Raw genomic sequence first — 27,374 nt, forward strand, 5'->3', positions numbered from 1 at the left:
ATGGCAAAAAGGAAGAAAATCTTCCTTATTCCTTAGAAATCAAACCGAGCCAGAAAAATGTATCTTCCACCATGCCCTCCATATACTGCCAGACATATTTAATACCTAGCGCAGCATATAACATTACATACAGTATTGCTGTTAGTAACAAGAAATGATCTTTTATTTGTTAATATTTGATTTTTCCAACTGTTTTTGGTACGTAATGCCACACTAAATACTACTTGGTTAGAAGTCAAATGTGCAACACTGCCACACCTAGAGAGAAGATCCCACAGGAGACACGTGCACACTACAAACAGATGTGAATATGCAGACTAAATGGTGGTTATGAAGATGATGATGATGGAAGGAGGAGATGTCCCCTATGCATATTCATTCTTTGGACTTTTGCCTGACCTTTGACCTCCTTGGATCTGACTTGCAACAAACCGACACTTTCTCCCAACAACTGTGTCGCTGAGATCAATTCCGCAGTGGAAAGGCTCTCTTCGTCGACTGCGGATTTATCTCCTGGAGAGAGGTATGTTCACAGCAAAAGGAGGGAGTTAAGATGGCTTACAATAATATCAGTTTACATCCTTTCTCCTAAATGTCTTGCAACTTGAAACTCTCCCATGACTCAACAAGCAAGTACTTCCAATGAACTGTCCAGTTTATATCTTTCCAATTGACAGTTATGAACCTCAATTCTGACCTTTTCTGAAACTAATACAGTCTTCCTGATATAGTGATCTTTATACAATATCTCATACCCATGGAAGGATGATTGAGTTTCTACATTTTGCTTTGTGTTTACTCATCTTCAAGTGAGAATTCTCTTTCAGTATGGCACTCTAGTTCATAGCTCAGGAATCTGTGTGTACTCAAGTTAGATATGCTTTTATCCAACATACATAAATTGCAGCAAATTGACTTTTAATAGCAAAGTGATATTACAGAGAATCATAGTGCTTTCAAACAAGATCAGTAATATTGTACATGGGTGGAGGGGGAGGGGGAAGTGGAGGGAGAAGTGGGGAGAGGGGCTAAGCAAGGATAAGTGAAGGACCTTCACATAGGCAAGCCAGCGAAGTGTTTGAATACACTAATAGTAATCTATATTCATTAACATGGAAACACATGGCACCTAGCATAAAGTACGTGACATCATGTTACCATGGTAATTGTTTATTTTATATTTCATTTGATATGTTTGAATATGTAAGCTTGCTCCCAGTCAGTTGCTCCCATTCAAGTTGGATAGGCTTGTAAATTCAGGAGACAAATCAAGAGTTAGTGTGTTAGTCACAAGCCACCTCTGCAAACCAGACAGTGGATTGGTGCAAAAGGATAAGTGCAAATGGATAAATATGAAGGTATATGCCAGGAAACCCTGCATGGATGGGTATGCAGGCAGCAAAGCCTGCATGGATGGGTATGCAGTCAGGTGGGTGATCTTGTGCACAATCTCCAGAGGCTCACCAAAGCCATTTCTTTCAGATACCTAGCTCAGCCTGATCTTGAGGGATAAATACCATATTTGTATTATTACAGATGACAAACTAAAAAGCACTTTCTCCTGCCCACAAACTATGTGTAATATGCCCAGGGGTCATACTTCTTTATAAGTATCTTTAAAATGAATGTAAACTTTTTGCATTTCTGTTCAGTCAGTTTCTCCATAGAATATTACTACTTTATTAATTAGGCAAGATGCCAACCAGAAACTCTCGGAATGTAAACTTGAGCCATCGACTCGGCTGTCCCTAAACTGTCTTAGACTAAAACTACAGAATGCCTAATTTACTGAAAGCTCAGTGTGGATTAATTAAGACCTAAACAATAACAAGGATGTAAAAGCAAATAGACACAAAACTGTTTGAAAGCAAGGAAACATTTTATAGTGCTATTCAAAACCTGAAGCCCTGAAAAGAGTTAAGCGAACAAATGAAAATAGAGTGTAGCGATATAACCGAAGGTCGAGTCATTATACAAAACCAATAGGAATTGACTATTAAAGAGTATAGATTAAAATATCTCACTTTCAAAATTTACAAGATAAAAAAACATGTTTGTAAGGCGAGTAGAAAAAGTCAGCCATACTGGTCAAGTCCCAATTTAGTTTCTATTCTTTAATTTTCTAGGTGTTTGCAACTATTTATGTACAACCCATGTTTTGAGTGGTTATTTGAGGCTTTTTCTTCAAGAACTAGACAGTCTGTTCATTTCACCCAAGTAGTGTTTGGTAATCTCTGACTTATCTGAGTTTAAGACATTCTGCCGAATCCCAAACAAGAATGGCGAGACTCTGGAGATTATGAACGAGAGAGGAGGCGAGAAAGTCTTAAAACAAGTTGGAGACAAACCCAGATTTTCTAAAGCTTTTGAGAGGTCCTCGGGATCCACGCTCTCTGAAACGGAAAAGTGGGTCACATGATCAGGATTATTCATACAGGAGGGGCCTCTCAAGGTCGGTCACATGAGCAGGATTATTCATACAAGGGGGGCCTCTCAACGTAAGTAGCAGTGTTAATGGTAACAGTGGTATGCATGACAATCTGTGGATTCATATACTGGAGTATGCGGCATTAAAAGATGGTAACCACGACAACGATAGCTATATATCTGTGTGATGAAAATGGTGAATGTCTGCTGCATACTGTTGAACATTATATGAAAACAGTTTGCCACATAATAATACTGAATGATGCAATGGAGAGTCACAATTAAGAGGTGGTTTAAAGAGCCACTCTCAAACCACGGTCCCACAGAGGTGTTCAGAATAGGGACTGAGCCACTGCTCATTCAGTAATGAATCTTCAAATACAGAGTATTAAATAACCACCACCACCTCCTCTCTCATCTGTCATTCTCACCAGTACATATGACAGTCAATGGAAGTTTGTTTCCTTGGATTATTTTTGTGAACCTTTCTATAGGTGAGCTCCATTTATTAACACCTTTCAGTGCAAATCCAATCTAAGGTATATGTATAGTTAACAGATTTAACTACATGTCCAGACAATAAGACAAGGTAGAATGAAAAGACTAAAACAATGTGCTCTCAACATTGCACTAATCTGCTACATGAAATAATTACACAAGAACAGAAAGAACAATGACCATTACTGGGTATACTTTACAGAGCTTACATTATTGTAACCTTTCTAACCTGTCAATCCCATCCAACCGGTCACTCCCATCCAACCGGTCACCCCCATCCAACCGGTCACTCCCATCCAACCGGTCGCTCCCATCCAACTGGTCGCTCCCATCCAACCGGTCGCTCGCATACAACCGGTCACTCCCATACAACCGGTTACTCCCATCCAACCGGTCACTTACTTCCAATCGGTCGCTCCCATCCAACCAAATGTAATGAGTGCTGAAACTATGTGTTATGCACTGCTATTTATCTTTGATCATATTATTACCCTCAGGATACAAGACGACAGACACATAGCATAGGAATAGATTTACCTAGTATTTCATTCAAATATCCACTGCAGGGTCAACACATAGAAGCAAATTATTTTCTAAAACCAAAGAATGGCTATAGAAAAAGAGAATACTCAATTATTCCCCAGTGTTGTTATGTTGTCAGTTTGCCTATATAGTTAGAGTCTCTCACAACTGACAGCAAATTAACCTCAAGACACAATCCCTTATAAATAAAAAATATCCCACAGCGGTGTGAAACCAATTGATATGAAATAAGATAAAGACTACATCCTAAACTGCCAAGAAAATAGTAACAAAGTAGAGGAGGGCAAACTGATGGTAAAGGCAAGAGAGCAAAATAGCTTCATTCGGAATGAAAATCCAACAAAAGAACAGTACATATATACAAACCCATCATCATCATAATATAGTTTCCTTCAAATTTTCCATTACATCGTTAAGAATATTTGTCTCCAGTAACCAGCTTGTATTAATTATAAAATGTTCTGTTGCCTGAGCTTAGGATCTTCAGAACCATCTTTTCCTTGCAGATATTTATCAAGACTGTTCAGTTCTTTGCATCACATCCTCATGAAGAAGAAACATCATTAATTATATTACCTAGATTTGACCCAAACAATCTAACTATACACTCACTAAGAAATTTAGTGGCCACGAAAAATGTGACAAACAGGACAATCATGTGAACCAGAGAACTTAAAGGAGCTCAGAGATGACCAATGCTATGAAACACTCTAGTTTGATGTACGACATATCATCAAGTACAAAAGGCCAATCTGTAGTAGTTTGAGGGTGCACTAACAAATAAAAGCATGAAACAGCAACTTTATTAGTTTTAGAGAGCTGTTTGAAATTTGAAAGATAATGCCAAACATCAGAACTATATGGCCTACAAAAATACTCTGGGGTTTCCGACTAATTTTCTTATTTTGAAGCATAAAAAAGACATGAACAATACAATATGCAGTAATAATAAGACAGAAAGGAAGGATGAGAGGGGCAAAGTAGTTCATATTTTATGCTATGAAGTGTCAAATAGCTGAAGGGTTAAATTGAGCATCAAGTCAAGAGTTGAAGCTGAGAGGGAAACAACTAAACCACCACCCTAGAAAATTTTGCTGCAACCTTTGAAATAGTTCTTCTATGTCTCTCCTTCCAATAAAAGTGTTAGAAAAGGTTGGATCTCATAATCCTACTAGTTAAAAGAACCATTCAAAATACATTGAAGAATATACAGACCATGGAAGATTTTTGATAAACATAAACAGAGCAAGCAGGGAGCTGATCCAACCAAAGCAGCAACAAGTGAAGTGGTAGTCACACATAGCAACCATGACTTACACCAAGAACAAGGAATATGTGAAAAGCATTAACTCCACGCACAACCCCAAGAGTGGGTGGTTAGGCTGTTATAAGATATCTCAGTTAGAAGAACCATTCAACCTCATGGGCTCAAAATTTAGGAAGGACATGACTAACTTTTCTTCTGTTCCCCCTCCATCTCCCCTTGCCCACACCTCCCCCCTGCACTCCTCTTCTCATAGCTCTCTTCCTTTCTGTCTTTGTCCTTCTCTAGTTTATTCCCTACCCCCTTCCCTTTATCCTCTCTTTGTCCCTTCACTGTTTATCTCCTACCTCTCCTCTTCCCCTGTTGGTTTCTTTCTTTCTTCTCTCCATCCCGTGTCTACTAATCCCCTTAAATCTATCTCTTTGTGTTCACCATGCTCATTAACCTGTCTGTATTCTGTGCGTGTTTTTGTCCCTTCTGTTAGTGTTACTTGTCATTTAGCCTCTGAAGATCCTGCTAGGATCGAAACGTCAGGCCAACTTACTTTACACAAGATATCTCAGTATTATCATAAACACAATGGCAATTAAAAATATCAATAATGAAGAGTAAGTTCCTCCCAAAGATAACTAGATTACTAGACTAAAGCTGACAAATTACATCTGGAGAAAGGATTCCTTATAGTTTCATCTCTTAAAATATCAATCTGAGACACAGTGGTAATATCAAGTACAAACATTGACTGCATTCAAATACTTGGCAGCAAATGGAACTGAACATCCAGGCAAGATTAATGTTTACATATATGGTCATAATGAACCATGTGTAATAGCTGGTTTTTAATACAAAACTTCTGGTAATTGCAGTTAATTGCTTATCAAAATTGCCAAAACTTCTGAACCACATCCTCATAGCATTCTGTGTTGCAAAGATATGAATAAATATTTCAAAGTTTGTTTTGTAAATTTGTCTGGTATAAAGCAGAATGGATGACGTCTTTTTTTTAGGATTGGCATTTGAACTGAAAAGTTTTGTTATTTTCTTTATCCACAGAGAAAAGGAATAGTTTTATAAAAAGATCAATTTTGATGAAATTTTAAGTACAGAGAACTTTGACTGCTATTATAAACACTCCAAATATATCAGATTTAAAAGGATAAATAAACAAGAGAATCTTTTGAAGGCATTTTGCCCAGATGACATTACAGACCCCAACTGTGATTCAACTCTTGCAGTAGGCCAAGGGTTAAGCCAGTCAAAACAGGTTACAATTCAATAAAACATATTTCAAGTTAATGGCAAGATATTGGGTTTTCAACTAGCAGTGTGGAATACTTTTCTCTTCAATATAAGTTGCACATTGCTTGTCCACAGAACATCTTTTCAAATTTAGATGAAATTGCAAACTTAAATCAGATGCAACACTTAGTTAATTAAAATCTTGAGCCAAGTTCAACTGTATCTAATGTTACTGCCTAAATCCTCTCCTTAATGAACTATAAAATAAAACACACCAATGTTGTTACTATGTTACAAACTACAAAATATGAAAATGAGTGTCTAATAATTTGATGGCTGGGATTTAAATGCTTAAACAACTTTGAAAAGAAATCTAAAGAAATGTTATCAATGCTGCTGGCCAGAGCAAAAGACAGAGGATGCACTTATATGAGAGCAAAAATTGTTTCTTTCAAAACCACCACTGGCATGAGCAACAAAGGCAGCATAATTGTTTGAAGAGCAAATAACAAAACTATTAAGAATATCTTGTTAAACTCTTGGAATAAATTCTTTCCTCTCAGGGCAGTCACTATATGTGTATCACTTTGTCAACAACAAGCCCTTTTTATGTGTTTCCAGGTAGAAACAACAGATTAAGAAACAGATATTAGTAATAGACAGAGGACCAACTATAGAACAGAGGGTGAGATACAGGATGGGTTACAGTAAGTCAAGTGTATGTGATGATGGCCTATTAAACCACAGAACAAAGCTGCTACCACCAACTAATTGAAATGTTATTTTAATACCTTCAACAGGCAAAGTTGCTGGAGCTTGTGCAGAAGCTTCATCTGCTAAAGAGAGAGTCAATTTGGGCCGTTTAATGAAAATGTCAAATGAAACAAACAAAAATGACAACAACATGAGATGAACATGAAACACATGCAGAGAACATGAAATGTTTAATATCATGACAGCAAATATCTGACATGCATCGATAAAACAAAAATAATAATTAAGAACAGCAAGTTTTATATTGACATCCAACACTATCTGTAACCCTCAACAAGCACATTTTTTAGTATGTGTTATTTCTAAAGGTGAACCTTGCAGATTCAATCAAACCAGTGCAAACTCAATCAAACCAGTGTAGCCTCAATCAAACCGGTTCTGGCTAAAGCTGTTTATTGGTAGTGAATGAGGAATTCTCAAGAAAGCTTCCGCTAAACCAAGGCATGACATTTTGAAAACAATGCCCCATTGTACCTTCAATGACCATGAATGACAATGAACACATAACATCTCAAGCATTCCTAGCCAAAACTTTTGGACCATTTAGCAACAATATTTCTGATCACACGCATTACATTTGAATGAAGAAAATTAGCAATGTCATTCCAGATTTTCACATGCAGAAAATAACTCGGCCTTTACACTTCATTTCCTTTGAAGAAGTTACGTTATGTGTACAAATTGAATCTGGTTAGCAAAGCAGAACAGTCTCTGAATATCTGGCTTGTTTGACACTTGATTATTGGGCTACATTCTGCTAACACCAGAGGGAATACTACAGAATTTACACCTCAGTTCAAGAGAGGGGCTGCGAACTAAATTCTCATTGCTAACTGTTAAACGACTCAAGCCCAAAACAATCATATTAAAACTACGTCACTGATGCAAGCTAGGATACATCAAACCGAAATACAAAACAACTCAAAATATACCTTTTTATTTTCTTTCTTACATTTCCTGTATTTTGCTACAGAATGATGAGTCTGTGTCAGAGGTCAGAATGATTTGATTTTGGTACACAAAACAGTAGATTTGTGCAGTTACATTAGTGACTTACCTGGTTGCTCTGGTGGTGGTGCTGCACCTGCAACTGGTGCAGGGAGACATCTGAATGGAGTCAGGTTCTTGATGACAGAGGTTCCCACAATTGGCTTGCGACCGAATGCTCTGTGATCTCTGACCTTGATGTTGATTGGTGGGGTGTAGAGTTCCTCTTTTGGCAGATCCTACCAACCGATGAAAATAAAAAAGATCAGATGACATGGGAAATCGTACAAAACACGTGGAAATTTAAAAAGTCATGCATAAATAAAGAATAACTGAGACAACAGAACATACATACAAAGAAGATGGTTGAAGTGATAATATTGAAACGGAATATATCTACCACCTGACAGCTGCCTCATGTTTTGTAATTCCTTGTCACTCAGTTTATACGAGAATTGAGTTCAGGAGTAAGTCTACAAACACTGATTGAAGTCAATTCATGAAGTCTTTAACCTTAACAAGCATGACATTTCTTAAATGCAGAGGGTCCCCTCCACACTAATAATTCAGGTTCCCTTATACTTGCTTTCTGTATGGCAGAAACCAAAGTATAAACCAAGGGAAACCAGAAATTAGCATGAAAGTTCCTCCAAATTGTGCTTGGTTGAACCTAATCAACCTACAATAGGAAAGCCAATAAACCGTTATTGTTAAGTAATCTTTCTTAGATTTGGACTTCTAATTACTGAATTGATGATCTTCCATCCCCACCAAACTAATAATGTTCAAAAACCTGTTATAAGGGGCATCTACATACGAAGAATAGGTTGTACTGTCGTATTATTTTGTTTACAAGGTTTTCAGATTTCAAACATGACTGACTTCAAATGATCTTGGAACTGTACACAACTCAAAACCCTCAACAGACATACACATAGGACAAATGACATGCACCTACAATACAGGTGGGCAAAATGTGGCCCACGGGATGCAACCTGCTAGGACAGTGGTTTTAGTGCTACCCGAAGAACCTTAAAGCAATGGAACACATAAAATATGTACACTGGGGGAGGGAGGGGGGGCTTACAGAGCCTACACTTGCTCTACAGGGCATGTTGAACCTTACAGCCCAAGGAATCACATACATATGCAAACCTACACATGCCACAAACCATAATGATTACATGAACTCCCTCTCTCCTTTGATAAGGAATCAAGAAGAAACATCCTGCCATAAATAATTAAACACTACTGACATGTTGCTGCAAATAATCTTGTGATAAAGAGATTTTGAGGGCAGATACAAGAAGGACAATCATCTGCAGATCACATTGATGGCTATTTATAGGTCTTCTGCAGTATTGAGATAACAGCTTGGTTATGCATTGAATATTTCTAGGTAGTTTCTTACTATTGTGCCATTTGATATTGAGAAAGCTAGCCTAATTAGAAGCCACTTGCCAGTATTCCAACATTAGACACTTACCACTTCCATGAAGAGCTGATATTGAGAAAGCTAGCCTAATTAGATGCCACTTGCCAGTATTCCAACATTAGACACTTACCACTTCCATGAAGAGCACTGGGCTTGAGAAGTTTGGATTCTTCTTGGTATTCTTGATCACCTTAGAGTGGATGATCTTTCCTCCAACCTCAAACTCAATGCTGGGCGAGGAGACGGACGAGAGCTGGAACTTCTTCATGTTACGTACCCCCCAACAAAGAACCTGATAGTAACAAACAACATCAATGAGAAAGGTAACTCCACAAAAATCAAACAAAGATCAAATATATAACAAACTATAATCAAATATATAACAAACTTAATCAAATATAAAACAAACTTAATCAAATATATAACAAACTTAATCAAATATATAACAAACTTTAATCAAATATATAACAAACTTCATCAAATATATAACAAACTTCATCAAATATGTAACAAACGTAATCAAATATATAACAAACTTAATCAAATATATCACAAACTTAATCATACATATAACAAACTATAATCAAATATATAACAAACTTAATCAAATATATATAATAAACTTAATCAAATGAGAATTGTGACATTGCTTTTTAACAGTTTACTGTATGTTATATTCACAGTGTTTTGGTTGTTATCGTTGCTGTGTTACTGTTTCTTTTACAGTATTACTGTAAGTTCTTGCTACATAACTACATTAATTTCCTTAATGTTACCCATAATGTTAAGAATCTGGTACACCACTGTCATAATAAAAACACAGGGCGTTCTTACCTATCACGTCTGAGGACTTACAAACAACTATGAGTTTCCCTACAAATGAATTTTTCTTGCCTCTGCTTCATGGATCTATTAACAGGTCGAACCACATTCAATCCATACCTCACACTTACAGAGCTATGTAGATGGAGCTATATTATAAACTTCACACTTGCTATTTATTGTAGTGTATTCCCTCTGTACTTTTACTGTAAGTTGAAAATGTAACATTGACAGTGTACCTCCACTCCTGTTCTCTGAAGCACAGGTCGGATTCCATTGGGCACAATGTAAAGCTCTTTCTTCATTGGTGGCATGAAAGGCAAGTCAGATTTCTCAGACTGTAAGAAAAAAATATATAAAATACAATAAAGGTACTAGCAAGAACACTGTAGCCAAGGTGACATAAAATATCCCAAGTTAGTTTAAAAGTCAGCAGGAGGTATTTAAGATACCGTATATGAAAGTATTAGACAGTAACAACATACAGGCATACAAAATTGACCTCAAACACATTACTGTTTTTTTTATACAGCTGTCATTGCACTAATCCAGCTGTTCTGAAATCTCATGATTGCATGGCAGCATTTTATCATTCTCATCATATTTAGTAGACAGACATATCACACTCTACAAAAGTATGACAGTTAAGTGATCTGGCTATATGAAATATAGTTCTTTCATGACTTCATGCCCTGGCAAATTAGAGAAAACAAAATTCGATAGATAATCCCATTTGTATGAAAATTGTTTATAAAAAGTTAAGCCCTATTAAAGAAAAAAGATGAAAAGAACAGTATGAATCAAAATACATAAAACACACGGAACTATTTATGATGGCAAAATGTGCTTGCTACCAGTTATCACATTGTCTTCTCAAGTCATTTATACTTACCACTAGGAAGAGCTCAAACGAAGCCAAAAGTTCTCCTGCAGGTTTTCCTTTCTTGACAATCTGGTACCAGGCCAGACGGGCCACTCGCTGGTCAGAGCCGTCCAGTTTCACAATTGGTGATGCAATTGTTCGTCCGAGGAACTCATTAGAACCCTGTAAATGTAGATCACATCGTGGAATATAAAAGAATGGCATCAAACATTTCTGGGCAATACTGAAAATAAGCAATACCAATCCTCTTTGTAGTAACTTCCTTTGTTGCTATTTGGGGCGAGTTAATGTGTAAGAGATTGCCCAGCTGGGCAGATATATCTGTACATGTAAACTATGTAAAATCCAACAACTATGATATCAATATGGACAATACAAATGAACAAATACTATATAATAATAAATAGTGAGAAGTCTGCTTCATCTTATCCACAGGAATATATTAAATACCAAACCCTTGAAGATATCAAGCACATAACTCAGACTTAATTATGCGAAAATTATTTTTTAATATATTAAATCTTAACTCACAAATGTGTCAAAGTCAAAGACTTCAAAGACAATTTCTGGAGGGTTGCCTTGGATGATCTCCGGATCACCAGATATCTCCATGTCATCAAAGATGAGCGTTTGGTCCCAGGTCGGACAGAGGGTCATTTTAAAGGTCTCTGTCTTCTGGCTGCGGTTCATAAAGCTCACATAGGCATATGGATCTGTAAAAAAGGCAAATTACATGCAAATAACATACAATTTATACAAGAATAACATATTGACAAATCTGCCTTCAATCTTTAGGACAGGTGATCTATAACATTGCAATTATTTGGATGCTCTCACTTTGAGTGCTGCTATTAACTATTCAATCCAATACAAACAAAATTTGTCCCACAAATATTATGTTGATGCAGTTTTACTTCACAATACAAACCTTTGAAATTTAATCCTAGTTCAAAACAAGATGAACAAAAAGAATAACATATAACATGCCTCTGCGTTATTTCAGTCATCCTAGACGATTGTGGGAAATTCAATGCTAAAGAAGCTTTTTTGCATTTTGCATATTTAATATAAAAACTACATAACCATACAATCATTGCTACCACAGAATTTGTGAACTTGATAATATATGAAAGATACTTGACCTTGCTAACAAATGAAAATATAACATCTTTTTCACACACCTGGTTCATAAATGTTAACTACTATGTTTCAGTGTCTCTGTTTGTTGTTGAAGAGACTGTCTCAAAAGTTGTAACATTTGTTGCGATACTAATGTATTAACTCAATATGCATTATGTTTGAAAAATGTAAAGAAGGACACCCTGAGGTGAGGGAAGGAAAAATTTCTTTTGACATCTGCACACAATAAATTGAGATTATTTGTACTATCAATGGGAACTAGTTCTTACCAGAGAAACTGTCTGAATCAGAGGCGATCAAGTCTCGAGCCTGGTAGATGTAAGCCCTCATCTGATACTTGTTGACCTCTGGCATGGAAAGAAGATAGTATATTACATGTGAATTTCTAACATATATTATTAATACCAAATAATACTTTTCCAGAAACCTCTATATATTCAAAAGCCTATATATACCCATAGCTTTGTTAGGGGGTACCATTCACAAGCCACTATATACACATATCTTTGTTGGGGGGGGGGGGGTACCATTCACAAGCCTCTATATACCCTTATCTTTGTAAGGAGGTATCATTCACAAGCCTCTATATACCCTTATCTTTGTAAGGAGGTACCATTCACAAACCTCTATATACCCATATCTTTGTTGGGGGGGGGGGTACCATTCACAAGCCTCTATATACCCTTATCTTTGTAAGGAGGTATCATTCACAAGCCTCTATATACCCTTATCTTTGTAAGGAGGTACCATTCACAAACCTCTATATACCCATATCTTTGTTGGGGGGGTACCATTCACAAACCTCTATATACCCATATCTTTGTTGGGGGGGGGGGGGTACCATTCACAAGCCTCTATATACCCTTATCTTTGTAAGGAGGTATCATTCACAAGCCTCTATATACCCTTATCTTTGTAAGGAGGTACCATTCACAAACCTCTATATACCCATATCTTTGTTGGGGGGGGGGGGTACCATTCACAAGCCTCTATATACCCTTATCTTTGTAAGGAGGTACCATTCACAAACCTCTATATACCCATATCTTTGCTGGGGGGGGGGGGTACCATTCACAAGCCTCTATATACCCTTATCTTTGTAAGGAGGTATCATTCACAAGCCTCTATATACCCTTATCTTTGTAAGGAGGTACCATTCACAAACCTCTATATACCCATATCTTTGTTGGGGGGGGGGTACCATTCACAAGCCTCTATATACCAATATCTTTGTTAGAGGGTACCATTTAGAAGCCCTTATATACCCATATCTTTGTTGGGGGGGGGGGGGTACCATTCACAAGCCTCTATATACCCTTATCTTTGTAAGGAGGTATCATTCACAAGCCTCTATATACCCTTATCTTTATAAGGAGGTACCATTCACAAACCTATATATACCCATATCTTTGTTGGGGGGGGGGGGTACCATTCACAAGCCTCTATATACCAATATCTTTGTTAGAGGGTACCATTTAGAAGCCCCTATATACCCATATCTTTGTTGGGGGGGGGGGTTACCATTCACAAGCCACATTACAGTACCGTGGCACCGAGGGATCACACCCATGTTTCAACTTGTTTATTATTTCCCAGTCAAGTTTGCATTGTTCATTTATTTTTTCAACCAGAGGTTTTACAATAGTTTGAAAGAAGAGAATGGTTAATTACGGGTATGGGTGAGGAATATTCTAGGGGTCGACATGGCTGCTTTTGGTCCCTCTTTCTCCTTCTTTTTCTTCTTCTTCTTTTTCTTCTCATCTTCATCGTCACTACTGTCATCTGCCTGTTGGACAGCAAAGACGGAATTTAAATATTATGTTTCAAAATTGACAGAACAGCAACCAAACATTTGCAGCTGATAACAAAACCTGACCTTGGTTGACATCATGCTTACTATAGATGACACCACGAAACTACAACATCATGTGGACACTGAACATAAAGTAACGACAAGTTTTGGCAAAATCAGATTTTGTCGATAAAAAAACTCACTCCTCCACCAAAGTCGAAGACAGCAGATGCATTTGGTGAGTCAGCCACCATCTTACGATGGAATCGTCGTCTTCTAACCATGTCCATCTTCCTCTCTGTGGCGTGAAACTTCATGTTGAAGAGAGGCGCGTACTGCCAACCTTCAGATTTCTGGGCCTCGTCCTTCTTCTTTTTCTAAAATGCATGAAATACAAAATCAGTCCTGCCATTAAGAAAGTAAGTTAAAAACAGAAAAACAGACTCGGAAATGATGAAAACCAGATAGCCGGTTGGATTGTTGATTTCTTGGCATAATAATTTGCTCAAAATTCCAAATAATTATCTGACGAATGTAGATAGAGCAAGTGAGGTAAATTTATCCAAGAATTCAGTGAGAACCAGAAGAGATCAGAGATTTCTAGGTCTTACTTGTAGCATTCCCTTGTGGTCATCAACCATTTCATTCACTGGTAAGGATTTTACAGTTTTGAATTTTGATTCCAAAATGTTTCAATATCCAGAAAGAACAGTCTTCCTACATGAAACATAGATGTATGAATTAAAGGACATTTTCTTTTATCAATTTTGAGCTGGCAAATCAACTCTGCCACCTTGCAAACATCCCTTTAATAATTGTTACTCATGAATGGGATGTCTACATGATATTGTTTATACATTGTGAAAAACTTGCACAAACTTACTGCCAAAGCAAAAGTCATCTAGTATAAATCATAGAGGAAATGGCCAATTTTGAGACCACTTGAGATAACCTGTTGACCCCTTTAAGCTCAGAGGGTGAAAACTGATCAGGGCCTGACATAACTTAAAGAAAGACTATTGATTCTTTGAAGCAAATTTCATTTCCAGGATGACTGTTTGTTTTGTTGAAAACATATAGAGCCTCTTCTCAAAACTTAACTGAAATGAATTTGACAAACTATGTTCACCAGAAGAAAGTCATCGCATTGGAGGATTCACAGGTTAATTGAGCTTCAAGTTTGGAGTAGTCACGTTTAAAAGGTTTCAGACTTTGACACCTGTTGACCTAACTTAATCTTTGACCTCTACATATTTCTAATAGGGTTCTTGTACTCACCAAGCTTGATCTACATATTATGAAGTTCAAGAAAGATGCACTTCTTGAGTTATTGTGTTTACAAGATTTTCAGACTTTGACTTAAATGTTGACTGCAAATGACATTTGACCTTCACCAATTTCAATAGGGTTCCTCTACTCAATAATATGAGACATCAACATGCCAAGCATGAGATTCATGAAAGCTTCTCTTCTTGAGATATCCTGTTTACAACGTTTCCAGAGTTAGTATGACCTTTGATCCCAGCCAAGAACTATGTTGCCATTATGATTCCTTTTGCTTCAAGCAAGGAATCCAAAAAATGAAAGACAAAAGAAATTATCACTTTAAAACAGGATTTGAATTCCAAGCTAATACTTTCTCTGATTTCTCAAATAAAGGCAGTTTGATGGAATTCATGTCACTCAAGTCACTTGGATCAAACAATACAAACCATGAAAAGAACTGAAGCAGAAAAGTACTGCACAGATACACCCAATACTCCTCCCTAGCAACAAGAGCAATCATCTACACCATCAAAAGCATAACAAGAGTGGATCACAAGAGTGCATAACAAGAGTGCAGTAGTCAAATAGTGAATGTCTGATTACACTTCTAAAATAATGATAAATAACAAGAAAGGTACAAAACAGAGTTGCAAGTCTTCCTTTCAACATTCTCTACTGTCGCTTCTATGGTACAGTATTGTACAAGTCATACCGTCCTTAAATCGGGGGAAAATATCTGTGATTTTCTTTACCTCTAGCATCTTTGGATCTGCGACCAAGCTCCTGGGTCTGACCCAGCGCTTACGACGGCAGAGATGGTAGGTCCTCTCCACAGCTCCCCAGCTACCTAGAGTAGGGTCTACGCAATACTCAAAACCTGAAAGAACACATTAAAATAGTGTACAGGATTCGAATTATGCAATATTCATTTATTCAGGTTTGAGGAGGAGGTTTGAGGAGGAGGAGAAGGAGAAGGAGAAGGTGAAAATGAAGGAGAAGGTGAAGGAGGAGAGGGAGAAGGAGAAGGAGAAGAAGGAGCCTAAGGAGAAGGAGCCTAAGGAGAAGGAGCCTAAGGAGAAGGAGCCTAAGGAGAAGGAGCCTAAGGAGAAGGAGCCTAAGGAGAAGGAGTCTAAGGAGAAGGAGCCTAAGGAGAAGGAGCCTAAGGAGAAGGAGCCTAAGGAGAAGGAGGAGCCTAAGGAGAAGGAGCCTAAGGAGAAGGAGAAGGAGAAGAAGGAGAAGGAGAAGGAGAAGAAGGAGAAGGAGAAGAAGGAGCCTAAGGAGAAGGAGCCTAAGGAGGAGGAGCCTAAGGAGAAGGAGCCTAAGGAGAAGGAGCCTAAGGAGAAGGAGCCTAAGGAGAAGGAGCCTAAGGAGAAGGGGCCTAAGGAGAAGGAGAAGAAGGAGAAGGAGAAGAAGGAGCCTAAGGAGAAGGAGCCTAAGGAGAAGGAGCCTAAGGAGAAGGAGAAGGAGAAGAAGATGGTGGTGGTGGCCTAGTAATACATTCATTTCTCTCCTGATATCTGTTTCTTGTGACAGTACAAACTAAGGTAACATCAGAAGCATTCCAATCTGACAGCTAATACTAAGTACAGTAATGAAATCGAGAGCTTATATTGAGTACGGTACTGAAATCAAAGTTTCATATTGTTGGATTTGCTTTGTATCTAAACTGTAACATCATTTTATTTTACACACTGCTTATAACGAGGAACACTATTGAATTGGGTGTTTAATGGTAAGCATGGCAACATACAACACTGTCTGACCCACGTCATTTTTGTAGAGGGACAAATGCCAATAAAACCACTTGGGCAAGTCTAGTTTCTTGAATATATCTGAAGTGATGCCAGTCTAGTTTCTTCAATATGTCTGAAGTCATGCCAGTCTAGTTTTTCACTATGTCTGAAGTCATGACTTATTGGTGATATACAGACATACCTTCTTCATCCACAGCTCTGTTAATATCTGCCTGCCAGGCATCGTCCCACTGCCAACCTTCAGGTGACTGAAACTCCTGCAAGCTGCTGATGGATACATTATCTCCTTGCTGATTAAACAAACAAAACAAGTCATTAATTAAGCGACAATCTGGTATAGTTTTAAGCTATGTGAGACAAACTGGAAGACTTCACAGTCACTTGTATCATTAAGTACAAGCCACTTTTCTAATGTCATCATTTCAACTGAGAAAATAAAAAATACAATCGACTTCTTGATAAGAATAAAGAGAAGATTTCAATATCAATGTATGTTACATGAGTATATGTTCAGTGATGTTTAAAAGTATGTGTGGACAAATATCCAGTCACTGGATACAATTTATGCACATTGATGTAGAGAGTTTTGTTTTGATCTTCTTACCATGGTTTGATCACGTTCAGGTGTCTGCATCCATACATATATATATATCTATATAACTATCTATAGCTCAACTCTCTGTGCAATAGGACTAATTTTTACAATTTGAGAAATCCAAATATCACGCCATCTTTTAGAATTATACTCTTTAAGAACTCGTTTATTTACAGAGCAGCCATTTTTGTACAAAACGGCTCCTTAGATCCTTTATTGTAGCTTTTTGATAATGTTTTAGAATTTTACTATTTAAGAACTCGTTTTATGTACAGAGCAGCCCTTTTTGTAAACTGGTAAAGACAGCTTCCTAGATCCTTTGTTGTAGCTTCTTGATAATTTTGATAACTTTTGTAACGCTTTTTATGTTTTCACTATTAACTTTGTCTCATAAACTTTTATATGTCTTAACCTGTATTTTGATGTTTTGTATATTGTTATATTTTTATCCTATTTATAAATTTCTCTGTAAATTTATACTGGAATAAAGAAATGAAAAAAAAAAATATATATATATGTATATATATGGATGTACCATCTTATATAGCATGATACCATAAAATTTACACACCTGTTTATGTATCAATGCTGGACTTAAAGTTTTGCAATTTCCCATTTACAAATGTTCTGATCTTTGTTGTGTTAATTTCACAATAGGAATAGGCAGTGAGAGAGAGAGGCTATGGTTCTAATATATTATAGTGTTTATAGACATAACAAAAACATGAAATCGTGGAAAAGCACAGAAAACTATTGGTCAAAAAGACAAACACACGTGCTGAGAAGAAATCATTACTGCATTTGGTGAAGTGATCCAAGAATATTGGAATAAGAAGAAGAAGCAAACACATGGTCCTTGGAGCAATAGCTAAAACTATTGCATCTTAAACAATCATATGCGAAGGCTGTACTAGACAGCATTGCTCTGATGCACCAACATGCATGGACTACCCCTAGAATAAACCCATCCAAGCTAGGACATATCAACCTTGTAGTTGTCTTTCTCTACATATACAGTAACAGTACACAGATATATAACATAAGGTTTATGACCTAAATCCCTCGTGCCAATAAACTAAAGAGGGACCCCAACTTCTTGTTTAAAAGTCTCATAGCAAGCAGGTATTTAGGTCTTGTTACCAAGATATCAGCAATGTTGATCAGTCTATACGATTAAGAATACTGCTTCAATTGTTTAATCAAGCTTCTAATCTTTTAAACTTATTTTCTTAGATTTTTGAGTATGAATGTTTTGATTTTTAAGTATGAATGATTTTTAAGTATTTTTAAGTATAAATGTGAGATATATTAACTGAGCTGTAAAAGATGGCCAGAGAAGTTTATTAAGTTTTAAATCCTTGCCTTACAAAGAACAAGGAAAGAGATTGATTGCAGACAACAAAGTGACATTAGCAGGTAAATAACATCCGTTTTATCAATAGTCACACAATCACAACAGCCTGGAAATACACTCCTACCTGTAAGAAACCCTTTGTCCATAAAAGTGCAATACCAAATAAATACCAAGTAGAAAAGGTATGAAATCTTTATTAAAATCATACAGGCAAAATTTCCAAAGGTATCATTATTCTCAACAAGTTTTCATATTTTTGCAACTCCTCTTTCTGGTCACAACTGAATACTCTGTCACCTTTTCAAAGTCAACCCGACTGTTTCCACTAATTTCGTAAAAGTTGCGGACAAGATTTGAAAACCAAAGTCCCATTTCATGCATTTCATCCACTCAGCTAGACACCTTTTCTTTCCACTGGTTAAGAAAATGTCAATTTGTTTCTACACTTGATTATTATATGTAACATGAAAAAGTGTCTGGCAGACCTATAGCTTTCCAAGCAAAAGATCAAGCGGAGTGACTTCCTGTAGTCAATTGAAAACTCTCACGCTGTCAAACTGCTGACAATTAATGAATGAGCCCATAAAACAAATGTATCATTGTGCTCAAAGATTATTATTACTCAATCAAACTGTCTTGCTTAAATTCATCACATAAAAATAGTGCAGAGACTTTTCTTTACCTAGCTAGGACCAAAGGATAGTAATATGACGTATGTCTCTTCCTTCCTAAGTGTTTTAAATGCAATTATCTAAACTGAAGGAGAAATGAAAACATCCTGAGCACTTACAGAGGTGGTAAAGGGAGGGTCAGCCTTCCCCCAGTAACCCCCGGGGATGTTACGAGATTCCTGCTCGTACACATCCTCCAAGAACTTTGTTTGGCCAGAATCAGCATCGAAAGTGGTGCTGCAAAAAACAGAAGATAACAATGTCATGTACATAGAACCAGCCACAACCCTTCCACTGGTTACTTGCTATCTTAGGAAAGTTCTGATGTATCGCTGTTGTATTGCTGTTGTATGCATTGCTTACAGATGATAACAATGTCATATACATAGAACCAGCCACAGCCCTTCCACTGGTTACTTGCTATCTTAGGAAAGTTCTGATGTATCGCTGTTGTATTGCTGTTGTATGCATTGCTTACAGATGATAACAATGTCATATACATAGAACCAGCCACAGCCCTTCCACTGGTTACTTGCTATCTTAGGAAAGTTCTGATGTATCGCTGTTGTATTGCTGTTGTATGCATTGCTTACAGATGATAACAATGTCATATACATAGAACCAGCCACAGCCCTTCCACTGGTTACTTGCTATCTTAGGAAAGTTCTGATGTATCGCTGTTGTATTGCTGTTGTATGCATTGCTTACAGATGATAACAATGTCATATACATAGAACCAGCCACAGCCCTTCCACTGGTTACTTGCTATCTTAGGAAAGTTCTGATGTATCGCTGTTGTATTGCTGTTGTATGCATTGCTTACAGATGATAACAATGTCATATACATAGAACCAGCCACAACCCTTTCACTGGTTACTTGCTATCTTAGGAAAGTTCTGATGTATCGCTGTTGTATTGCTGTTGTATCGCTGTTGTATTGCTGTTGTATGCATTGCTTACAGATGATAACAATGTCATATACATAGAACCAGCCACAGCCCTTCCACTGGTTACTTGCTATCTTAGGAAAGTTCTGATGTATCGCTGTTGTATTGCTGTTGTATGCATTGCTTACAGATGATAACAATGTCATATACATAGAACCAGCCACAACCCTTTCACTGGTTACTTGCTATCTTAGGAAAGTTCTGATGTATCGCTGTTGTATTGCTGTTGTATCGCTGTTGTATTGCTGTTGTATGCATTGCTTACAGATGATAACAATGTCATATACATAGAACCAGCCACAGCCCTTCCACTGGTTACTTGCTATCTTAGGAAAGTTCTGATGTATAGCTGTTGTATTGCTGTTGTATCGCTGTTGTATTGCTGTTGTATGCATTGCTTACAGATGATAACAATGTCATATACATAGAACCAGCCACAGCCCTTCCACTGGTTACTTGCTATCTTAGGAAAGTTCTGATGTATCGCTGTTGTATCGCTGTTGTATGCATTGCTTACAGATGATAACAATGTCATATACATAGAACCAGCCACAGCCCTTCCACTGGTTACTTGCTATCTTAGGAAAGTTCTGATGTATCGCTGTTGTATTGCTGTTGTATGCATTGCTTACAGATGATAACAATGTCATATACATAGAACCAGCCACAACCCTTTCACTGGTTACTTGCTATCTTAGGAAAGTTCTGATGTATCGCTGTTGTATTGCTGTTGTATCGCTGTTGTATTGCTGTTGTATGCATTGCTTACAGATGATAACAATGTCATATACATAGAACCAGCCACAGCCCTTCCACTGGTTACTTGCTATCTTAGGAAAGTTCTGATGTATCGCTGTTGTATTGCTGTTGTATGCATTGCTTACAGATGATAACAATGTCATATACATAGAACCAGCCACAACCCTTTCACTGGTTACTTGCTATCTTAGGAAAGTTCTGATGTATCGCTGTTGTATTGCTGTTGTATCGCTGTTGTATTGCTGTTGTATGCATTGCTTACAGATGATAACAATGTCATATACATAGAACCAGCCACAGCCCTTCCACTGGTTACTTGCTATCTTAGGAAAGTTCTGATGTATAGCTGTTGTATTGCTGTTGTATCGCTGTTGTATTGCTGTTGTATGCATTGCTTACAGATGATAACAATGTCATATACATAGAACCAGCCACAGCCCTTCCACTGGTTACTTGCTATCTTAGGAAAGTTCTGATGTATCGCTGTTGTATTGCTGTTGTATGCATTGCTTACAGATGATAACAATGTCATATACATAGAACCAGTCACAACCCTTCCACTGGTTACTTGCTATCTTAGGAAAGTTCTGCTGTAGCTGTATGCATTGCTTTCGCTAACTAGTTCGCTCAAGTGGGTACTTAAAGCTCTTAACAATGCGTTTTACTGATTTTACAAACTTGTTGCAAATCATCAAAGCCACAAATGAAACAATTGTCCAACTTAAAATTCTTCACATAAATGATTCCTTTTTTTCATTTTGATCTCTCCTGACTTACTAACAACATATAAAGACACTGTTTCCATGGTGATAAATCCACATGCCAAGTATGACATTTGCCAATATTCCCTTTCTTCAAATAGAGTTTACAAAGTTCTCAGCATTTCACTTAGAGTTGTTAACCTCAAATGACCTTTGACCTCCACAAAAAATGTAGAATTACACGTAAAAAGATCAATCTTAGATGTATTAACATTCTCCAAGTTACCATTCTTGTGATACATAGCTTCAAAATTTGAGCACTGGATGAGCACTGGATACTTGCTGACATGAAATGACCTTTAACGTTACCAAAACACTATGGACCTTATCCTCATTGTGGTCAAGCTACATGCCAAGTGTATGATCTGTCAATGTCCCCCACCACCTTCTTGAAATAGTTTGTTACAACTTTTGCAAGATTTATTTACCACTAAACTCAAATGACCTTTATCCTTGACAAAATCGTGCAGATTAGTTGAACATAATTTATGCCAGTTCATGATGCATGTGCAATATTCCTGCATATTAAGAGTTTTTAGATGTAGAACATTTAAACTTATCAAAGTTTGGCCTCTGTTGACCTTACATGACATGACAACACCAAAAACAATAGGTACTGAATACAAACATAGAAAACATTAAAAGCAATTGATGGGCATTACCGTTCATATTAAGATCTGCAGAACCAGCTAAATAAGCAACAATAATACATATTTAACCTACATTCCGACTGGCCATGATAAAGCTAATGATATATATCCCATTTAGAGTTTCATTTACCTGATCTCAGGAGCCTTAAACCAATCGGAATCCCATCTCCAGCCAGTTGGAAGCTTGAACTTATCCTTCATCAGTTTGACCTGTGAAAGATGACCAAATAAATATACATAATCATCTTTCTCAATTGAATATTTTCTCACAAGTGTCAACGAAAATATATTTTTATGATCTTTCCGACCTTAAAAAGATTCTTGAGAGTGTGAGAATTTTTCACAGGGTAATGAATGTAATCATGTACAGGGTTAATCAAATTTCTGAAAACATCCTCCACAATGTTTGCATACAATAAGGGCAAAGGAAACATATGAAGTGGATGAAAATGTGTTTCACCTTGCCATTGGCATCTGACCACTTTGGTCTGGGCAGGCCCTTGTTGGTCCAGTGGCCCAAGACACTCATCTGGTTTTCATACTGTGGGTCGAACAAAGAAATCAGACATGTTAAAACAAAAACAACTGACCCATGGATCACAATTGGCATTTAAAGTAAATAGGATTTATCAGGACAATTTTGGTATCATAAACAGATATTTCTTCTAAGAGCTAACAATAAAAAGTAGTGAGTAATGAAGAAGTTGAGAAGACAACTCACACATTGTTGTTAGTGGTTATGATACCAGTAATTTCAACTAAAGCAAAAATAAAACTGAAAGTCAATAAGAGACAGGAAACGAGCAACAATTTTTTTTACTCACAGTCTCTGCAAATACGGCCACCTCTGCATCCTTCAGTCCTCTTTGGAAATTTTCACTCTCGGCCTCCAAGCCGAGCCACATCTTGACTCGGATGAAAGCTGGAATCTTCCTTGCTCCAATGTTGGCCCACATCTGTCCAGGGACCTTTGGGTCATGACAAAATGAAATCACAATAAGCATTCACCTTCACCAGTTATGGCAACAATTTTAAGGGTATATCCTAAAGAAATATCCACTTCACAAATAACAGAATCCATTTCATTCACATATATATCCTTCACAGTTCCTATGGATACTTGTGACTGAGGATGATAATTAGGGCGCCACCTGACTCCTGTATATATGAATATTCATACAACTGCTGTCAAATTCAAACTCACGAGTCGATGTCATTTGCTGCAATTCAAATTTAAGTCAACCCATGCTGAATATAACTGAAGGAGGTAAGGAGCCCCCCCCCTCCTCCCCCATGTTACCTACATAAATTACTATAAACATCTACCTTCCTAGCTCTATAAACAGAAGATGTATAGGTATTAAACCCCTTGATTGCTCTAGTGTTTTCTTTCAATCAAAATTATGAAATAATTTTGTTCTTTCAAAGCTGTTACTTATCATCATGTATACTATCCACCAAAATTTGTCAGTATGATTGAAGTTGATCAAGATAGTAAGGTAATGCAAGCTATTGGTCATGCAAGGTATTGGTCATGCAAGGTACATTGTCATGTGTTAGCATATTAAAGGGTGCCACAATAAACTTGTAATTTTGTAGTATCATTCTGAAATATATTTTGATAATGTGAAGAAAGCAGGAAACTTAGGAATCCAGAGAGGTGATATGGTGAAGGTATTAATGCATGCTGAATAATATGGAGTTAGTATCATTTAAAATGGATTTTATTTCTGTAAAATGCTGATGACATTAGCAACATGTACATCTTGATGTAGTATTGTTAATATCCACAAAAGAACTATTATACCATCGCACCTTCTACATTCGTAGATACCAAACTCGCATGAGATTCAATGACTGCAGGTTTGAAAGGATTTTACAGTAGAAGCATTTAAAAGCATTTGAAATGTTAAATGAAACTTCATACTAACATGATTTTGTTTTAGTTATGTGTATCAAGCTAATCAGCAGATCACACATGGCAAAAACTTCCATGTGGCATCAATACATCACTTCTCTGACAAATTTCTCTGAAAACTTGAATGTCTTTTTTTTGCATTCATACACTACTTTGTGCAAGCTGTTTACTAGGCATGTTTCGTCATACGGTATAAGAAGTATATCTGCTACTACTTTAAACATTCCTGCCACCCGCACAAAACAGTTTGGCAACCGTGTATTTTCTGTAACTGGGGCCAGGCTATGAACGACTTACCGTCTTCGGTTGCTAATCAATCCACATTTCTCTCTTTCAAAAAATCTCTGAAGCAGTTCTCTTGCATGAGGCCTTTAAGTAATCCTCTTTTTTCTTTTTTCTGTCTTGTTGCTGTTTTTGTTCAATTGTAAGTTTTATATTTTCCTTGTAAAGCGCCAGAATATCGTTTTAGTTATGGCGCTATATAAATGCCTTATATTTATAGTATTTTGAGGGATGTGTGCAAATTCTTGTACCAAAACCCAGAAATCTTTAAAATCTATTTCACTACAAATGTTAGTCTCCCAATCTCTACTTCCACTAACTGTATCAATGACACTGCAAATCATAGCATGCAAATAAGATTGAAGGGTGCTGAAAATAAAATACAAACAGAAATATGCCCCAAACTTAGAACTGATTGCCTACTAGTTTTCACCAAAGGTTTAGTGCTTTTGCAGTTAGTATTCTAGCAATGAACCCGTCTACAACAGCAGTGGCTTTTACAGGAGAATAAAGTAAAGAGATACCTGAATATCGTCGTCAGTGATTTCTAAACCATTGCCACCAGCAGTTTTACTGGACTTATATTTCTAGACGTACAAGGAAGATGGAATGTACACATGAAATGACAGTTTCGCAAACACAGACAACCTCAACAGCGAGTTTTGTTTTCTTGTAGAATCACAGAGAGGAACAGTGTGGTTACATAGTTTCATGCAGAATATGATGTACATTTCAAATGGATTTTTGGACAGTAAATGTTACACTAGGTGCAATCAAAAACAAAGTTTTGGACGTTTTGGTTTTTTTTGTTGTTTTTTTTCCCTTTGAAAAGGAGGTATGAAATGAAGGCACAGATAGAGAAAGATGTAAACAAACTGTTCTTCTGTTTGGTATAGAAGTATCCTTGTTAAGAGCTCTAAACTGCAGTGCCCAACATTAATATCAACCCAAGAATAACAAACTCTGAGCCAAGAAAAATCAGTATCGATTTAAACAGTCTTTACCGTTGACAACTGCTTGAATGTCATAAAGTTGTCATTAAGCAGAAGAGAAGAATCTGCCCCTATTATATAGGGTAACAGACACAGGAAAGAGAGGATAATAGTAGAGAGGCTTTCTAATCAAAACCCACAGCAGAACACACTGATTCAATTTGCACAAGAGGCAACAGACCAAGCACATCAAGCAATATGTTGTGGGTGATTATGACATGGACAGTACAAATATAATATCATTACCACTATGTCTGAAGCTTCCAGTGCTTCAATATCATCTGATTCTGTGGACACTGTCTAATAATCATACACAATCACAAATGAAAAATTTAGAACATAAAACATCACAGAAAATAAAAAGATAGAAAATCAATTAACACAAGCATAAAAAGAGATGTGACATATAAAAGGAAAATCACAAATAACAAAAATTAAAAGAAAGAATGACAAGGAAAACATACTTGGATTACATCAAAAGCTTTTCTGGTGTACTGAATAAATTTTAAAGTAGAAAGAGAAGTTTCTGAAGCTTCAAATATTGGTTCTTTTTTACCATTTCTATGAAATATTACATGTTTTGAGGATTAGCTCTGAGGTTCTTCTCTTGTTGGAGTTGAGACAAATTTGCACAACTATACAACAAGGGAATTAGCAAGCATCATGAAATATATGGAGAATATACTGCGATAATAACAGTTACTGTTTGCACAAATGCCTTAATCTAATGTTGCCAAATTTATTTGAAATATATGGAGAATATACTGCGATAATAACAGTTACTGTTTGCACAAATGCCTTAATCTAATGTTGCCACATTTATTTGCAAGAAAGAAAAGAACAATAGATAAAATATAATCATGGAAATTAATTATCAGGACAAAAACACAATATGAGGTATGGAACACTACCGACCCTCCCAGTGGTTACCAGGGGAATACATTGCTGCTGCTCCAGTTTAGTACAACAGTCACATATATCCATTTACTTAAAGTGGGTGCTATAGCACTTGGCTGATATTGTGGGATAGTTGACATAATGAACGCTCAGCTGTGGACTTGAGTACTTACAATGTATTAGCTAACACACCCCATGTCTCTTGGACTCAGAAAAAACACCTATTAATGAGTGAAAACAACTTTACCCATGCTGGCAAGCAACTGTCTAGGGAATCAGTTACTGTTCTTCTAGAAGAAATAGAATTTCACTCAAGGCAAAAAAACTATTAAATAGTAGTAACTAGGTTAATTTCATGTTCCTCTAAAAACTGTTCAAATTTATTAAAAATTGTACCAAAGAACAACTAAATTAGTCAAAAATAGATGAGGCCATTGCATGGAATATGTTTTCATTAAGAAATATTTTGAAAACTTCAAATGAGCTGTTGCACATAAAAAATAGTATGTGTGCACAAAACTATAAATAGTATGTGTGCACATAACTATAAATAGTATGTGCGCATATAACTATAACTAATATGTGTGCACATAACTATAACTAGTATGTGTGCACATAACAATAACTAGTATGTGTGTACATTACTATAAATAGTATGTGTGCACATAACTATAAATAGTATGTGTGCACATAACTATAAATAGTATGTGTGAACATAACTATA

At 36.7% G+C, this 27,374-nt stretch overlaps 1 protein-coding gene across 21 annotated transcripts in view; it reads right to left on the reverse strand.

Moving 5' to 3' along the window:
* LOC139967290 (myoferlin-like) overlaps window positions 1–27,374 on the reverse strand; it is a 96,391-nt gene that overhangs the window by 27,311 nt on the left and 41,706 nt on the right. For 7 of the 21 annotated variants that reach the window (XM_071970915.1, XM_071970925.1, XM_071970927.1 and 4 more), the window contains 18 exons: window positions 25,286–25,348; window positions 23,386–23,529; window positions 23,022–23,102; window positions 22,692–22,771; window positions 19,564–19,681; window positions 17,006–17,114; window positions 15,823–15,947; window positions 14,008–14,181; window positions 13,684–13,798; window positions 12,282–12,359; window positions 11,404–11,585; window positions 10,882–11,034; window positions 10,229–10,327; window positions 9,298–9,459; window positions 7,803–7,971; window positions 6,763–6,807; window positions 2,349–2,393; window positions 400–513 (listed from right to left, as the gene is read on the reverse strand). In XM_071970915.1, coding sequence (XP_071827016.1) covers window positions 400–513; window positions 2,349–2,393; window positions 6,763–6,807; window positions 7,803–7,971; window positions 9,298–9,459; window positions 10,229–10,327; window positions 10,882–11,034; window positions 11,404–11,585; window positions 12,282–12,359; window positions 13,684–13,798; window positions 14,008–14,181; window positions 15,823–15,947; window positions 17,006–17,114; window positions 19,564–19,681; window positions 22,692–22,771; window positions 23,022–23,102; window positions 23,386–23,529; window positions 25,286–25,348 — 2,056 coding nt within the window. Of the gene's footprint in view, window positions 1–399; window positions 514–2,348; window positions 2,394–6,762; window positions 6,808–7,802; window positions 7,972–9,297; window positions 9,460–10,228; window positions 10,328–10,881; window positions 11,035–11,403; window positions 11,586–12,281; window positions 12,360–13,683; window positions 13,799–14,007; window positions 14,182–15,822; window positions 15,948–17,005; window positions 17,115–19,563; window positions 19,682–22,691; window positions 22,772–23,021; window positions 23,103–23,385; window positions 23,530–25,285; window positions 25,349–25,999; window positions 26,054–26,217; window positions 26,248–27,374 lie in introns of all 21 variants that reach the window. The other 14 variants (XM_071970914.1, XM_071970917.1, XM_071970920.1 and 11 more) reach the window with 14 other exon arrangements.

This window comes from Apostichopus japonicus, chromosome 5, assembly GCF_037975245.1.
Source record: "Apostichopus japonicus isolate 1M-3 chromosome 5, ASM3797524v1, whole genome shotgun sequence".
Classification (NCBI taxonomy): domain Eukaryota; kingdom Metazoa; phylum Echinodermata; class Holothuroidea; order Aspidochirotida; family Stichopodidae; genus Apostichopus; species Apostichopus japonicus.